Raw genomic sequence first — 17512 nt, forward strand, 5'->3', positions numbered from 1 at the left:
CAGTGTTAGAACTATTTATTTTCAAAAGTATCCAGGAAAAGCTTTACAAACGTTATTAGTTTAATGATGTCGAATGATGATCATCCATAAATGAACCAAATAATTTAAGATTTTTCTTAGTAAGGATTGACTTTTTTTTGCTATTTTGCCTGTTTTTACATAATGTATACATTCTTTTTGAATTTTGAATCTATGACATTATTTTGTAAATAGTCTATTCGCCAAACTGTGAACAAGTCCCTTGTGAAGAATCAAAAGCTGTTTGAATCCAACAAATGCACGACTGCGTGTTTCTTGCAGTTGCTTGCATCACTGAATCTCTTGTCACAGAATTCACACTTGAAGGGCTTGATACCCTCGTGTATACGTATGTGTCTCCTCAGGTTGCCCTTGTGGGGGAACACCTTGTAGCAGTAGGCGCAGGTGAGGTCCTCCACATTCACTGGGGTGGCGTAGGGGTACTGGTCTGTACCGTCTGGTATACCTGTATTGCCTGCGGAGTAGGGACATGTGCAGTGAGAAACCTAGTCAGTAGGTCGCTAGATGTTACAATACCCATGAAATAAACTTAAGTAGTCTATCTTAAGAATAAGTGAAATCTTGTGGGGTCCAGGTGGGAACTGTAAAATATTAAAGTAGGGAAAATGTGCACTAAAGATACTGGATGAAATTTATAAAAGAGAAACACCATATACCCTTAGATTTGATAAAGAAAATATATTAAACTATACATACTTCTAATTAACTTATTCCTGAGTCCAGAAACTGGATGACTTAACAGTTTATATTGGTCGGCAGCGACAATCAGATTTGGTCAACAAATGTCTATACAGTTACTGTGTGGTCTACATGTACATGTATAAATAGTTTGGTAAAAAATTATTACATGACAAGAGCACCGCCTTGCGGGTGCAGAAGGCTCATCTATTTTCTTTTTAAAGGTGAAGGGACTGTTATTTTCAATCACAAAGGAGGGAGGGGTGGAGTGAAGAGGGGTGTATAGTGTCGGTGCGGGGACATTTATTACATTATCTTCCAAAAATGCGAAAAAAAATCGAGGGGGGGGGGAGAATTCTTGGGTGCGATGGTTGGACGGTATTTCAAACATAAAATAATAAAAATAAATATTTGTGTTTTTTAACCATTCCGAAAAAAAATAATTGGGGGGTGGGGTGGGGTGGGGTATAGTGTGAGGGGGTGGGGGGGGGGGGGTATAGTGTGAGGGTGGTCATTTGTGGAATGATCTTAAAAAAAAAAAAAAAAAAAAAATAAAGGGGGTGGGGAGAATTGGGGGGGGGGGGGATTAGGGTATTCTTGGGTGCGATGGTTGGACGGTATATCAAACATAAAATAATAAAAATAAATATTTGTGTTTTTAACCGTTTAAAAAAAAAACAATTTGGGGAGGGGGGTGGGATAGGGGGGGTATAGTATAGTGTGAGGGTGTGGTGGTCATTTGTGAGATGAACTTAAAAAAAATAATAATAATAAAAATAGGGGGGGGCATTCGGGTGGGGGGGGGGGGGGGGAGGGGGAGGGCATGGGGGATGGTTTGGGTGGAGTCTATTGTGGTATGTAAGGTTAGAGTAGTTTTGTCAAAGTATCAATCAAATCTAATCATAAATAAAGAAGTTATGGCATTTTAAGCAAAATTTAATAATTTGACCTTGTAAGTCAAGGTCATTCAAAGGTCAAGGTAAAATTCAACTTGCCAGGTACAGTAACCTCATGATAGCATGAAAGTATTTGAAGTATAAAAGCAATAGCCTTGATACTTAAGAAGTAAAGTGGATCGAAACACAAAATTTAACCATATATTCAAAGTTACTAAGTCAAAAAAGGGCCATAATTCCGTAAAAATGACAACCAGAGTTATGCAACTGGTCCTTTTACTGTACCCTTATGATAGTTTGCGAGTGTTCCAATTATGAAAGCAATATATCTATGATAGTTTAGGGGTAAAGTGGACCAAAACACAAAACTTAACAAAATTTTCAATTTTCTAAGTATAAAGGGCCCATAATTCCGTCCAAATGCCAGTCAGAGTTACATAACTTTGCCTGCACAGTCCCCTTATGATAGTTAATAAGTGTTGCAAGTATGAAAGCAATAGCTTTGATACTGTAGGAATTAAGTGGACCTAAACACAAAACTTAACCAAATTTTAAATTTTCTAAGTATAAAAAGGGCACATAATTCTGTCAAAATGCCAGTCAGAGTTACATTACTTTGCCTGCACAGTCCCCTTATGATAGTTAGTAAGTGTTGCAAGTATGAAAGCAATAGCTTTGATACTTAAGGAATAAAATGGACCTAAACACAAAACTAAACCAAAATTTTAAATTTTCTAAGTATAAAAAGGGCACATAATTCTGTCAAAATGCACGCCAGAGTTATCTAACTTTGCCTGCCCAGTCACCTCATGATAGTAAGTAAGTGTACCAAGTTTGAATGCAATAGCATTAATACTTTCTGAGAAAAGTGGACCTAAACACAAATCTTAACCGGACGCCGACGCAGACGCCAAGGTGATGACAATAGCTCATATTTAAAAAAAAAAAAAATAGATGAGCTAATAAAATGCATAAATGATGTAAATTCCAGAAAGCAGTAAACAATTGAATTACAGTAAAGAACTATCAACTGCTTTGGTCAAACTGTATTTCATGATAAAATGTGTACCAGTAGTCGCGATGATATGAGCCTCACCCTGGGAAAACGGGGCTTAATGCATGTGCATAAAGTGTCGTCCCAGATTAGCCTGCACATTTTACACAGGCTTATCAGGGAAGTTACTTTCCACTTTTTTGTAAATATTGTTTCTTATTAGCCAAATGCAGTTTAGATGGAAAGTGTTGTTACTCATTAGCCTGTGTGGACTGCACAGGCTAATCTGGGAGAACAAAGTCCTGGTTGTGGACCCAGTAATTGAAATGCAGCAAACTAAAATTCACATGTAGAGTGTAATGTAGAATGTTAGATCTAGCATATTTGAACTTCATTAATATTAGTTCAGATTACAGTACACATCACAGTATTATATTCATTGCGCCTGACTTGTTTTATTATTTTACTACAAAACTTCTTTTTTGGGTAAAAAACACACAAAACCACAGACTATCACGCTTATATCATATTATCATAAAATAATTTTTGACACTCAACAATATAAGCCTGTTTTATATAAAAATTGCAATTCAAAACAAAGCATAAATACAACTGTTATAAAATGCATAATAACATTGAAAATTGTAAAATATGAATCAAAGTGAAATCAAGATTTATACTGGTTTTCCAGTACAATGTCAGTGTTTTTTTCACCATTTTGGGAATGGGGCCGGGTCCCTATTGGATTGGGAAATATGGCGTCCTTTTTTACCAAAACTGGGAGATTAATTCTGTTGATTTTATGCTAACGAATACTTTAAAATTGATAATAACATTGATTTCAATATTTTATCCCATCATCAGACATGCATTGTCAAATAAACCACTGTGGAATAAATTGTCCTCTATTTCGGCAGTGCTGAAATATAGCTGTCACGCGCGGCGGAGAATGGTCATATTACTTGGAATCAACTATAAAGTAATCATTTTTAGTAAAATCTAATCAGATTCAACAAAACAAACAATTTGATACCAAGATGTAATATATTTTTAATACATAATGCAACTCAAAAAGCAAAAAAACATTATTTACAAATATTTAGTGCGCGTACTCGTGACATCATTATTAACACGTCATACGACACAATGCATGTTCTTTCACGCTAAAGCTGCAGGTGTTAAGTGTTGTTTTTTCATTATTTCTTAAAAATCAGGGACGTAGAGGTATGATAAACAGAAAAACAGGTTAGTTACTGATCTTTTTGTAATGTATTAGGCTCGGCACGATTAAAATAATGAAACAATGTTTGCTTAAAATAACTTTGGAATTTTCTGTGTAGTTCGTTTTTCCTATTCTATTTTTAAAGAAATAATTTACGACTAAGAAAATTGATGGGATAAATCGAATACTAGGTCAGTGCCGAATGAAGCAAAGTTTATTTTTGTCGGCATGAAAATCTGAACCTCTCGCCAAGGCTCGTGGTTCAGATTTTCTAAGCCTCGCAAAATAAACTTTGCTTTATTCGGCACCAACCTAGTATTCTCTATATATTTTCTAAGATTTAACTTATAGAGCTGGATAAGAAGATGAATGACATGTTTAGATTTATTAAAAAAAATCTTATTTTTGGAAACCTTCAATGGGGATTTTTTAAGGTCCCATTTGGGAAAAAAATATACTTCTTTCCAGTGGAAATGGGTCCCCCTAACAGACTAAAATTTGAACAAAAATAAAAAGACTCAAATTTGAACAAAAATAAAATACTGACAGTGAACATACTTATTCAAGTATGTCCTACATATATCAGAGTGTAATACGTAGAAACAAAATCAAGACCAATCACATCAATTAGTTATGTGACTGGCCAGGGAGGGAGAGGACCAGTAATCCTCTGATTTGTAGTCCACTATTCCAACTGAGCTAACTGGCCTAGCTTGTGAATACTTGTAGAATACCAAATGTTACCCTGAAGCTATGCTACTTATAGTTGAGCCTCATTCTGGGAAAACTGGGTTTAATGAATGGAATGAATGTTCTTTAAGTAACGTCCCAGATTAGTCAGCGAAGTTGGCAACTATATGCTTTTTACGAAATTTTTGTTTGAAGAAAATATCTTCTTAACAAAAATCCAGTGCAGGCGGAAAATTTTTCCCAGATAAGCTATTGCAGACTGCATATCTTTCCCAGAACACTTCTTAGATATTGCCCACTACAGATATACACTTACTGTGATGAGCCATAGCATCCTCCATGGCCTGCCCTGGTGAGCTACGAGAGGCCTCTGCCGAATACTGAGCCAGGTCCAAAGACTCATCCGGGTCCCAGCCTGAGTCCTGCGCAGGCTGGTCCTGCATAGAGTCCACCCCGGACTCGATCTTCACACTGACACCCACAACACTGTCATCGTTATCACCTTCCTCACCAGCAGAGTTATCTGCCTTGACAAGTTGTTCGTCCACCTTTGTTGCATTGTTACTCTGTGTATCATTCTCAGGGAAATGGGATTCATTTGCATCAGACTGTTCTTCAGAATCCAGGGACACAGTACCAGCATCCTTATCAAGTTCTGCACCTTCAGTAGCTGGGGCAGAAGATTTGGTCTCTTTAGCATCTCTGGCAGTGTTGGCCACAATTGCAAGAGGAACTACTGGGCTCTCACTGGCTGACTTGAAGGCCTTCCTGTTGCTAGGGTATGGCTGGTGTCTTTGGAATGTTCGGGTATTGGCCCGTGTCGCGCCCACATGATGATGGGTCCGACGTGACTGATGGACCAGTCCGTACGATCGCAAAGGCTGTTCTCTTTCCTGTTGCGCCTTCACATGGAACCCTAAAGAAATGGTTCTTATTTAAATATCTTTAGTAGATATAGAGAAAACTCACACAGAGCTTAACATAATTTTTCTTATACCAAAAAAGGACATAAGTCTGAATAATTATCGATAAGGGTTATAAGCCTTGGTCAGTGAACTCAAACAATCAACCCAAAGACATGAGTGAAGTTTCAGTTGAGTATCTTATGTAGTTACAGACAGAGATAAGTATTTACTGTACCCAAATTTTATTTTTAAGCTCATCAGTAGATGTGTATAAAGATCCTAAACACATATGTTAAGATTATTTTCAATATCTGTTATAGAGAAATGGATTGTACATAAAGGGCCATCATTTTGCTAAATAATAAAATTGACGGTCAGAGTTATGGAACTTTTTAAGTGACCCACACAATGACCTCAAACACATATGTTATTAATAGATAATTTAATACCATATTTAATAAACAGTGATTTTGAGATATTGCAAGCAAATCTTAAGTTTAACTAAAGCAATACATTGACGCAGACAAATAGGGGAGCAGCTAGGACTATCCTTCAAGCTAAACAATAAAAACCAGCTGCTGGTCTTAAGCAATCATGCAATACAAATGCATATATTTTGTGCAGCGTGTGGTTGTTCAAATAGATATAACAGAATACAATGTACTTAACAATCCTAGGGAAAAGCCTGACTCGTTTCGGCAGGCACAAGTGCCAACAATTTTCAACACCTTGTGTTTCTTTACATCAATGGTTAAATGATGTATGATATGATATAAAACTAACAATTTGTTTGAGGGACACAAATGTCCCAGCCATATTCCACTAGACTAAAAATGTTACAAGTATTGTTTGCTGCACAAACTGGTAATGAAAAGTGTAAATAATATATGGCATGTAAATACAAGTCCTTTGTTAATGTTTTTTAATATAAAGCCTATTTCATATATGTGTAATTGACTCTTAAGCATGCACCATATTTGGTTATTTCATCCCACACACCATCCAGATATTATTCTTATGCTTGTGCACAATTTGTTTTGAAATGCCATAATGAAGAACTATGTTATTTGCATTATGAACAAACATAGAATCCACCATGACCTTGACCTTTCAGCAAGCCACATAGTTATGGCAGGCAATAATTTGTCTTCCAGTGATCATATCTGCCAATTCATTTTCAAATCTTATCATGTCTAGCAAAGTTATGGGCAGTACACAAACCAACCAATGTCTACTTACACTATATACATACAAAAACTTCCAGTGCCCATTATGACCTCAACCTTGAAGCTAGCTTTGTGGTTGTTGCATGCATCAAGTGACTTGATATGATGATCATTTGTGCAATTTTTTTTCAAAATCCCATCATGTACAACAAAGGTATAAAGCAGCAACAAAATGCCCCACACCATCAAACACACACACACAAACACACATGAACAGTTGAACAACTAAATGCCCTTAAGACATTATCACTGCTGGGCAAAAAAATGCACATGTTACACTGGACAAAGACAAGAATATTCAGCTCATCCTGGAACAAAACAGGATGAGCAGAACATGAATGGGAATATTCAAACCTACTTTTCAGGCAGTATCCAAGAAACTTGGACTTGACATCATCATTTTCCTGGAGGAAAGATTTTCCAGACTCTGACCCGAGGTGGCTGAGAGATCCATCAGACACGCTGGCTGTCAGGATAACGGACTCCTCATCAGTACACGCTGCCAGCTGGTCAATCTGAAGAAATACACACTGTTAAAGTATTGTGAAGTAGAAGAATAAAACTAGAAATGAGCTCCCCTCTGAGAAAATAAGGCTTAATGCATGTGCGTGAAGAGTTGAACATGATTAGCTTTAGCAGTCCGCAAAGAAGAAGGGAATTCCGTTAAAAGACAAATTATAATAAAGGGAAAAGTTCACCTCTGATTAGCCTGTGTTGATTGCAGGGGCTAGACTAAGACAATTCTTTTATTACATGCATTAAGCCCCATTTGCCCATAGCATCGCTAAAATTCATTTTATTAGAAAATTGTGAAGTCCACTAGACTATTCTTGGATGACAAAACTGCTTTTACCTTTTTTTTCAAAGGAAGTCTCTTAAATACCCAAGTTCACTGAAACCCTAAAAATGGCCCTAATTTCTGCATCACAAACAAATATGGCAGCATGACAGGCTATGCACTCCACATAAAAGACTTGAATGTTCTAAGATGTAATGTTAAACTGAAAATTATATTTGCATCGCCATTGTTTATCAATCAATATTTTTTTAGGCTTGTAATTGTTAGGCTTTTAAGTAACTTCATTTATGTAATAACAACAATTCCGTTACGTTTATTTAAAGTCAACTATTGTCGATAGTTTTGTATCTTTTGTGCAGTATAATGGAGTTGATTGTGACCGTCGAAAATACCCTACAAGATGTACAGAACATGCGCAGTGAGGGCCACTCGTTTTTTTTTAAAGAAAACAAACCAAAACAGTTGTGTTTTTTTAAATGTGTGTTGGTGATATATTTATTTTGAATACATGTAACAAACATTAATTGTATGTGTTTATTTTGCATTTTTATGACCATTAATCAACAAAAGTCTTACACGGTCTAAAATGCCCCACACCAGGATATAATGTTTCTTTCTTTAAAACTATACTTTTCAAGAACGGTACAAACCAGTTGCTGGATCTGTGCCTTGAGAACTGCTTTCAGTATGACCTTGTAGCCAGGCAGCTCCCTGATCACATCCATGTCTATGCACGCCATCTTGTCTCACTTTTAAGGTACCAGTGTTGTCAGAAACCTGGGACCGGATTGACTAAGTGAATTTTTCCGAGCATTAAAGTATCTGGTCTTGTTGAAGTGTGACACTATCCACTGAAATAAATATATGATGGTATTAAAGATTCATTTATTACTGGTAGTTTGTTTGAATTTTTTTTAACAGTTTTGTACAGTATTTCAGTTACGTGATTCACAATAAGTTTGACTAAAATTGATTGCAAAATGTCACACTCACAGACAGAATGACACCTAATATTTGTATTGTGTGCCTTTTTGTTGGGGACACAGCCATGGTGGCAATTTATGGTTTTTTCTGAGGCAAGTTCATATTGTATCTTCTTTGGTAAAAGTATCTTGTTAATATGCAGGGCTCGACATTAACTTTTGAAGCCACTTGTCCGGTCGGTGAAGTAGACCAAAATTTCACTTGTCCTGACCAAAAAGCAACTTGTCCTGACCATTATATATTAATCTGCTCAGTACTTTGCAAAATAATGAAATAATACAAAATGCTCACACCATAAAGACTGTAACCATTCAAAATACATGTTAACATAACTGTAGGCAATTTCAATATAAAAAGAACTGACTAGAATCACAGAAAACTCGAGATTATTGATTTTTAAACATACAAAGCCATAATACCTGACAAAAACTTGTGTTATGTAAATTCATTCTATACATAGAGATGACGTCACTTCGTTAATTGTCTGTAAGATCGGTGTCGTAAAATGCATATTCTTTACAAGGGAGAATATTCTTGTTATCTTGGCAAAGGAAAATGTTAAGGGTTGCTTCCCTTGTAAACAGTACGGTGTAGTATTGGATGGAACTATTAGAATACCTTGCGCTTTGTCGTTTAAACGTTAACATAATATAATCGAAAAAGTTTTGTGGTAACTCCACAGAAATAACGGATTTAAAGGCATTTTTTAAGTAATTAAATTATAACGACCGCTTGTCCCATCGGACTAGCAAATTCTATATTTCATACATGCCAGACGTCCCGATCTCGGCGGGACAGTCCCGCTTTTGGGCCCTTTGTCCCAGCGTCCCGATATGAGACGATTTGTCCCGACATTCGTAAAAAACGATGTAAGATCTATTGGTTCCCAATAAAATTCGCTCTGTTTCGCTAACACTTACCACCGCTAATCCCTTTATTGCCCCCAATTAACAATCCGATTCTACTTGTCGTGTGTATCAGTGTTGTTTATGACACCTTACAGTACAGCCAAAGCGGAACAAACATATTTCGCGATCCGCGGCGGCAAGGCGAAACGAGTCGATGCCGCGTCAGCTGTTGAAGCCGCGTAAGTATGCGGCGGCAAGTGGAATTTCGCCGCGAAGCTTCGCATCTGTCCGCCGCGGCATGCCGAGGCAAGCCTCGATCCGCGACATGACGCCGAGTCGATGCGTACATGTATCATAAAAGAAACAATCTTTTTTAAATGATTAGTTGTTAAAAAAATTAAAGAACATTTATAATAATATGTCAAATCATAATATTTAATGTGCGCAGATTCAAAATAAAATAGATAACATAGTTAATAAAAAAGCGTGCTGTTGTGTTTTTAGTGAGTGCATATAAACAAATTGTTGTAATCCTGAAAATTTAACAAAAATCAAAGTCATCAAAATAAAACACGATACTCAAGGGCATGTATTAATTCAATTTCAATAATAATTTATCTTTGCCATTTTGAGAATCGGCTTAAGTAGTTTAAGTTACTTTGTGTGCGTCTATTAACTGCACTGTTTCATTATTATTTTATATTGAAGTGATTTTATGGGCATTTTTCACTGTTGAATTGAACTGAAAAGAATAAACAGGTCAAAAGAGTTAGTGAAAATGTGGTTACTGACAATAAGCTGCAACTCGTCTTGCTACCGGCTGTTTATAAAATTAGATATTGTTTATGACTGGACATTCTTCTAAGCCGAAATGATCCGTAAAACAAAATAGTGTCTTTGTGTCGTTTTAACGAATCTGCACTAAAACTAAATTCACATCGTAAATCGAATACTTTCTGTCGTAAGTTGGGAAAAACGAAAGTACGGTTGATATACAAATGCATTACTTACTCTTTCCTGGATATTGTTTTAGTATGTTGATGCTGCATTTACAAATGTAAGTGTATCTTAAGTGAAAACAAAAACAATAAATAACGGTTGCGATAGACACCTATTAACTGTTAGATGACCATTGGAAAACTTTAAATGATCAACAAACATATTTGTTTTTGGTTTTATTTTAACAACAACAGGTTTTATCAAATAAGCATATTTAGTGTGCCTGGCAAGTAAGTAAGTTTCCTGTCCGTAAAGAATGTATTTCACACATTAACAAGGTCACGTAATTATGTACAATTGTTTTCCCTTTCATATTGAGACATCAAGGCGACCAGGCAGCTGTTTTCGCACCTACGAGTGGTCAAGGCTCAAGAAGATGGGTGGATTTATAATTGCATGTTGTTTTTGCTATTATATTTTAGCAGAGCCAATTAGCAGTTTGAAGCCACAGAACGTTTGCTTGAGGAAGGACTGGGCGAGCTGTCGTTTTTTAATATATAAATCAACCCAGAACACTGAACTGTGTATTGTGTGACATTATTGAATATTAAATGTATTCGAATTGTGTTATTTGTCGAAAATTCAGACTTATCACAGATGTAAAATAATTGATAAAGCTCATGAAACACAAACATAAAAACGCTATTTCAATATAAAATAAAGTATGTTGATAATGTGTTATGATTTATACAATCAAATAACAATAATTATTTGTAATAAAGATTTTTGCCATTTACTTCCGAATTACGTTGTCCTTGTAACACTCCTTGAATAAAACAGCCAAACACTGAAAATGAAATACAAATATGTTAATAACAAATTAACGGTAACGCTACATCGTGTTTAGAAGCGGTTACCACACACGTTATAATTTACTTCCGACTTACGATGTCCTTGTAAAACTGCTTGAATAAAACAGCCCTACACTGAAACGGAAATAAAAATATGTCACTACATGTACATTCAAACACATAAACGCTACATCGTGTGTATATAGAAGCGGTAACCATTATATTTTGCAAATATCTTATTAAAGGCTTCATTTAGAATAAATATCGATAAATTTAAAGACGTGATATTATATAAATATTCTGTAAAGCATCATATAAAAATAATATCCGCTTATTAAAGTAATATTATGGGCACATTTAACTGTTGAATTGAGCTGAAAAGAATTGACAGGTCAAAATAGTTTGTTGAAATGTGGTTACTGACCAATTATCTGCAACACATCTTGCTAGCCTACCAGTTGTTTATACAAATTTTTTATTATAGTCGATATTTAACATGACTCATCCAGTCCTCTAAGAAAAAAGGATCCGTAAAACAAAATAGTGTCTTTGTGTCGTATGAACGAATCTGCACTAAACCTAGATTTACAACGTAAATCAAATAATTTTTGTCGTCAGTTGTCAAAGTACCGTTGATATTCAAATGCATTATTTTCCTCTTTTCGGGATATTTTTTTAGTATGTTGATGCTGCATTAACAAATATAAGTGTATATAAGTGAAAACACAAACAATAAACAACGGTTGCGATAGCCGATAGGCATCTATAAACTTTACGATGCCCATGATATCACTTTTTAACATGAAACTAATAACTATGAAAGTGGCGTAAATCTAGGTTTCTATGCTTCACAAATGAACATGTAGATGTATATCTATTCACTTGATCCGCCGCGTACGTATGCGGCGGATTCACTTCACGAAAGTACGCGAGGTTGATACAGGCTCGGCGTCGTTGCGCGAAACGATGCCGAGTGCCGCGGCGATTCGCCGCGTGAACACACGATTCCGCCGCCGCGTACAAATAATCTTGCTGTGGCGTAGCAGCGGATAATGTTTGTTCCACCTTGGCTGTACTGTATCAGCGATTTATCGGCTAATTATTGATTTTATCAGGCATTCACACCATGGACTATCGTTTATGTCGAGCCCTGATATGATATAGTTTTATAATAATTGTTACTTTTTACTTACTTTTAATAGTTTATTAACATTTTTATTTCTTATTGTTATCTCCGGCAGTGTCAAAATTGAGTGTAAATCTTAAAGTAAAACAGGTTTAACAAAATGTTGAACTTGGAGGATTGCTAAATTTAGTCATAACGTATCATATAAGCGTTTTCAGATGCAAGCACATAGGGAAAAGAATATTAGTTATAAATGGAAATAAAATTATTATGTCAAATAAACATCATGCAGCATTACAAGTAAAAATTAGAAATAATACCTTAAAGATTAAGATGTTTTGTTTGTTGTTGTTGTTGTTGTCGGCTCAAACGCCCAAGTAAATCTTCTGATATCTAAGGCTACACATCACTAGTAAAAGCTCTAAAATCGATTCGTAAATGTTTGCTTCGTGGAATAAGTTATGTCTAAATATCTTTGTATATCATACACAAATGTTCAGTTATCTACATACAGCTGTTCATTAGTCATATGATTTTTATTATTGGCAGTATCCAAAGTCGATTATGTAGTTAATGTAATTGTTTGTGTTATTGATCGAGTGTGTAGACCTTTTTAGCATTTACTATTTTTTGTGGTCAGACAGTTGTTGTTTATAAGACTTTATTTAAAAGTCTGCATTTACGCAGACTTCCTTTTTAAATGATATTTCTATTACTTGCCTCAGATTATGAATGAAACACAAACGATGCAATAGTTATAAATGAATAAATTATTATGTCAAATAACATCATGCAGCATTACAAGTAAAAATTAGAAATAATACCTTAAAGATTAAGATGTTTTGTTTTGTTGTTGTTGTTGTTGTCGGCTCAAACGCCCAAGTAAATCTTCTGATATCTAAGGCTACACATCACTAGTAAAAGCTCTAAAATCGATTCGTAAATGTTTGCTTCGTGGAATAAGTTATGTCTAAATATCTTTGTATATCATACACAAATGTTCAGTTATCTACATACAGCTGTTCATTAGTCATATGATTTTTATTATTGGCAGTATCCAAAGTCGATTATGTAGTTAATGTAATTGTTTGTGTTATTGATCGAGTGTGTAGACCTTTTTAGCATTTACTATTTTTTGTGGTCAGACAGTTGTTGTTTATAAGACTTTATTTAAAAGTCTGCATTTACGCAGACTTCCTTTTTAAATGATATTTCTATTACTTGCCTCAGATTATGAATGAAACACAAACGATGCGACCATGACTTTTAATATGCAAGAATATACACTTCCCCGAGACGTATTATTCGCAAGCCTTTGTCAACTTCTATTAATAACCAACCATGAGACTTTACATATCGAGAAGACGGGGCCTGGGGATTGCAATTATGTAAAGAATTGACCTCTAACTGAAGTAAGCAAAGGAAACGTAGCTCCTAGTTGACCCTTTCTATGTGCGAACGCAGTTTGAATGTAAAGTGTGCTGTTTACTATCGTAACTCACTACGTGAGCGTACCCGTCGCTTGGTTTGAGTCAAACAAAGAATGAACCACAACATAATTATAATACTAAATGTATTGGATTTAAACAGTATTAAATTAAACTATCAAGCAACCCACATTAAAACTTGTGCTACTCAGACCAAAAGACTAGAAGACCCATTTTCTCATGACGCGGCCACGAAAGTGTGATTTAAATGTTTGGAAAAAAACAGCATGTTAATCAAATATAAACATACGATATATCTGATGATGACGAAATAAACCCATAATAAGCCATTAGCGGACACATTATGGTGTTCACTCCCATAGTATAATTTTTATCTACTTATACTAATGTATGGTTTGCCTATTATAACACACATTTCATGCGGTGAATATGCGACTAACAAGTGAAAAAAACACAAAAGTTAAACTTTTGATTTCAATTTAATTATTTAGAAACGTTAATTTCAAACTTTATTTCAAAGCCAGCATTTACGCCGACTACCTTTTTAAAAGATGACTCTTGTTATATATATATATATATATATATATATATATATATATATATATATATATATATATATACCAATATATAGTGCCAGTTACGCGGTCTCGGTAGTTTTCAGACTGTACTTAAGAGGTCAATATAAAAAACGGGGTCTATATACAACCCCGCATTCTAGGCTCCTTTAATTACTATGAGGGGGGTGTAGGGGAGGTAATGCAATCAAATCTCACAATAAGGTCTTAAATCGAAAACCACAATCAGGTCTGAAATTGAAATTGTATATACCTCGCAAATAAGTTCGCTATATATTTCCTTGTATAAGACGTTAAATAAATGACGTATTTATATACAATAATAATAGTAGGTACCCCTATATACCTTAATTCGTGTTTATATCGGATAAAAAAGGGTATGGAGATACATGTATTTAAAGTGGGAACCCCATAACCTATTTCTAAATCAGAGACCCCGTAACTGGCCATATGTGTGAATATATATATATATATATATATATATATAATATAAGTATATATATATATATAAGTTTTATAACCGGTTTTAGCGATTATGAAGCATCTTTGTTGTTGTCTATCGTATCCCTGTAGTTATTGTTGAACTCATGTTTAACGTTTTATAAGTTGAGAACTGTGAATGTAAACAAGCGTAACCTTATACTATTGCGTTGATATCACCCGTGCAATTGCAATCGGACTCTCCCTAGTTTATCGACAGCCGCATCTATTAAAAGCCTCAGATCATTCATGGTCTAGGCTGAGCAAAAATACTACGTCATAAAGACGCAGCAGATAGTGGACTATTTTAATAATTCTTAAACAATCTCCTCCGCGACACGTATAATAAAAACATTGTTAATTGATTCTTTTCTATATACGCCCCGTACAAGAATATTCCATTTATCACGATATTCACATAATATTTCCATTTGTGAATAAATATAGTTGTAGAACTCAAACCTCTTGCATAAATTATACAACTCTTTCTCGCGTGGATGCGGCAGATGTGGCGGGTATCCGGCTAAGCGTAGTTAACAGCGAACTGGCTTGAAATTTTTGGTAGACATTAGACATGAGTTGTTCGCAAGCGAACAACTAAAAATGATTAAGCTAGTTACGTCACCTTGCCTTGAACCAATGTTCAGCGGTGATAGTTATTTACGAACGCACGCGCCTCAGCAAATTTGTGTACATAGAGACAAGGGCCTTATAAAGTTTTCCTTGTAAACCTGTTTGTGCATTATGTCAAACAGCTTATTGTGCAATATCCCATCATAGGCCTTTTGACAAGATATAGAGTTGTGTCCCTTGATAATGGCCGCACGTGTTTTCGTGCTCGGCTTATTCGTAGCATTTAGCGAAAATGGAGATAGACATCGGACTATTTTGTACTTCCATGTTTCCTGAAGCGGTTTTATAAAGTGATACTATTGTTTGAACAGCCTGATTTACATCTACAGAAATTTGATGCAAAATGCCATCCTTGTACGAGTTATATATATAAATAAAACTCAACAAAATAATTTAAAAGCCCATCATTCAAGTTTGATATTATCATTCATGCATTGACGAGCAGGTAAATCAACATTCGTTTTACAATTTTTTCAATGAATAATAGCGCAAATAGGGAAATGGTCACACATGTAACTGTATCATCATTGTAATTGCTTCTTGATTGTTTTTTTAATTATTTTTTTTATAAATATTTTTTATTTATATGAACATAGTTCCTTATGCCGTTTACAGGGCCTGTGTTCATAGAAGTTGTCATTTTTGAATTTCGTCTTTAAATGCTCCACCTGATAAATGTCAACATCGAAACTAAAAAGCTTTAGTATAAAAACAAGAATGCAATTTAAAAAAGGGAAAAAACGAGAGAAAACGTTTACCCTACCCAGGGACCTATACAAACAAACATTTGTTTGTATAGGTCCCTGCCCTACCTGGGGCTCTAATCAGTGATATTTTGATGAAAAGTGCATCGCCTTAATTGTTCGACCAACATTCTGTTACGTCAAGATTTTAGCGTGTTATATAACTTTTTATCCTTCTTTAAATCGCGCGTTGTTTAGTTGTTTCGCGTTTGCAAGGTTTTATAATTGATCAATTTCAAATAAATTGATTTTTCATCACCGGACATGTATTTTAAGAGCGAATCTGTGTAATTTGTGTTATTTCGCTATCTGGTACAAAAGGCCTTTTATCTTTTGGATCTGTGCAAAAATTAAAAAAATGATAATATTTGAGCAAGTCCCTCGAATGAATGCAGGGTCAATTTACTATTCACGGTGCCTATACCACGTGACTTTTTAAGATCTGTGTGGGGAGTAAAATGTCAACAAATGCGCGACGAAGGTAAGATTTTTATGGATAACTTTTTAAATATGTCACCATTTTCAATGGGATAATGTGGAGAGCCCGCTCATTCATGAGAGCTTTCTATAGGTATCATGATTTTATAAAACGAATAAGTATTTTTTCAGTAAAGTGCAACCGCGCGTTTGAACGGTTAGAAAAAGGTAGGATCAGTGTGGGGACTTTATTTTATTATGACACAGAAACATCACCTCTGGTGAAATTAAGCAATAGACTGTATGGGCGGAGTTTACACTATATCATTTTGCATTCATTTTCAGGTTTCTATTATGTATTTACGAAACAAAATTCAAGAAAAATATTCTTACAGTAATATGATCTGTGTGGTATACGTTTTCAGAAGGATCTGTGTGGTATACTGTTTTAAAGTTTTTCAGTTCTATTCAGTTGTTTAAAAAAAAAACGCTTATCAAAAATGTATTTGAAACTGTATTTTTAAATGCGATAGTAAGTAAAACACATAATGGCTATACACTACGCTTGCACCGCTTGCTGAACTTATACATAACTATGATATACAAGCATGCTATACAATCCCCATCATAATATTAAAATCTTATAACGGAGCATCTTAAATCGATGACAATCCCATGCCTTCCATAAATAAGTGTACACGTTATGTTATTGTATTAAATTCCATTTTTATGTGAAGTAATGTATTCTATATATTATTTTTAATATTATATTTGCTTTAAGGTATGGTCCAATGCTCCGACTGCGGAAAAATGTTGAAGACCAGAGCTGGATTATTGCGCCACATTATTTGACACGCTAACTCTGGAAACTATTACTGCTGTGGGAAAGCATTTCAGGTAAGATTAAATACCTTAAAAATAGTTACATTTTTATAGTTATACTAACAAAACAGATGAACGGATTTTCGTGAAACAATACAGATATACAATTTATCTCATCTCTCAGGTTATAATATATT

At 35.0% G+C, this 17512-nt stretch overlaps 1 protein-coding gene and 1 long non-coding RNA gene across 5 annotated transcripts in view; one reads left to right on the forward strand and one right to left on the reverse strand.

The window, feature by feature from the left end:
* Nucleotides 1-17512, reverse strand: part of LOC127864589 (zinc finger protein egl-43-like) — an 18905-nt gene continuing 1393 nt past the window's right edge. The window contains exons 1-5 of one of the 4 annotated variants that reach the window (XM_052404341.1): nt 13022-13145; nt 8100-8300; nt 7009-7165; nt 4836-5435; nt 1-493 (exon numbers count right to left, since the gene is read on the reverse strand). In XM_052404341.1, the coding sequence (XP_052260301.1) occupies nt 252-493; nt 4836-5435; nt 7009-7165; nt 8100-8189 (1089 nt within the window). In that variant the 5' untranslated portion in view covers nt 8190-8300; nt 13022-13145 and the 3' untranslated portion in view covers nt 1-251. Of the gene's footprint in view, nt 494-4835; nt 5436-7008; nt 7166-8099; nt 8301-11167; nt 11191-12517; nt 12589-13021; nt 13146-17512 lie in introns of those variants that run through there. The other 3 variants (XM_052404342.1, XM_052404344.1, XM_052404343.1) reach the window with 3 other exon arrangements.
* The window catches only part of LOC127864593 (uncharacterized), a 1299-nt gene continuing 268 nt past the window's right edge, over nt 16482-17512 (forward strand). Inside the window, exons 1-2 of the long non-coding RNA XR_008042099.1 lie at nt 16482-16557; nt 17275-17390. This is a non-coding gene — a long non-coding RNA (uncharacterized LOC127864593). The remainder of the gene's footprint in view (nt 16558-17274; nt 17391-17512) is intronic.

This window comes from Dreissena polymorpha, chromosome 1 (genome assembly GCF_020536995.1).
Source record: "Dreissena polymorpha isolate Duluth1 chromosome 1, UMN_Dpol_1.0, whole genome shotgun sequence".
NCBI classification, from domain to species: domain Eukaryota; kingdom Metazoa; phylum Mollusca; class Bivalvia; order Myida; family Dreissenidae; genus Dreissena; species Dreissena polymorpha.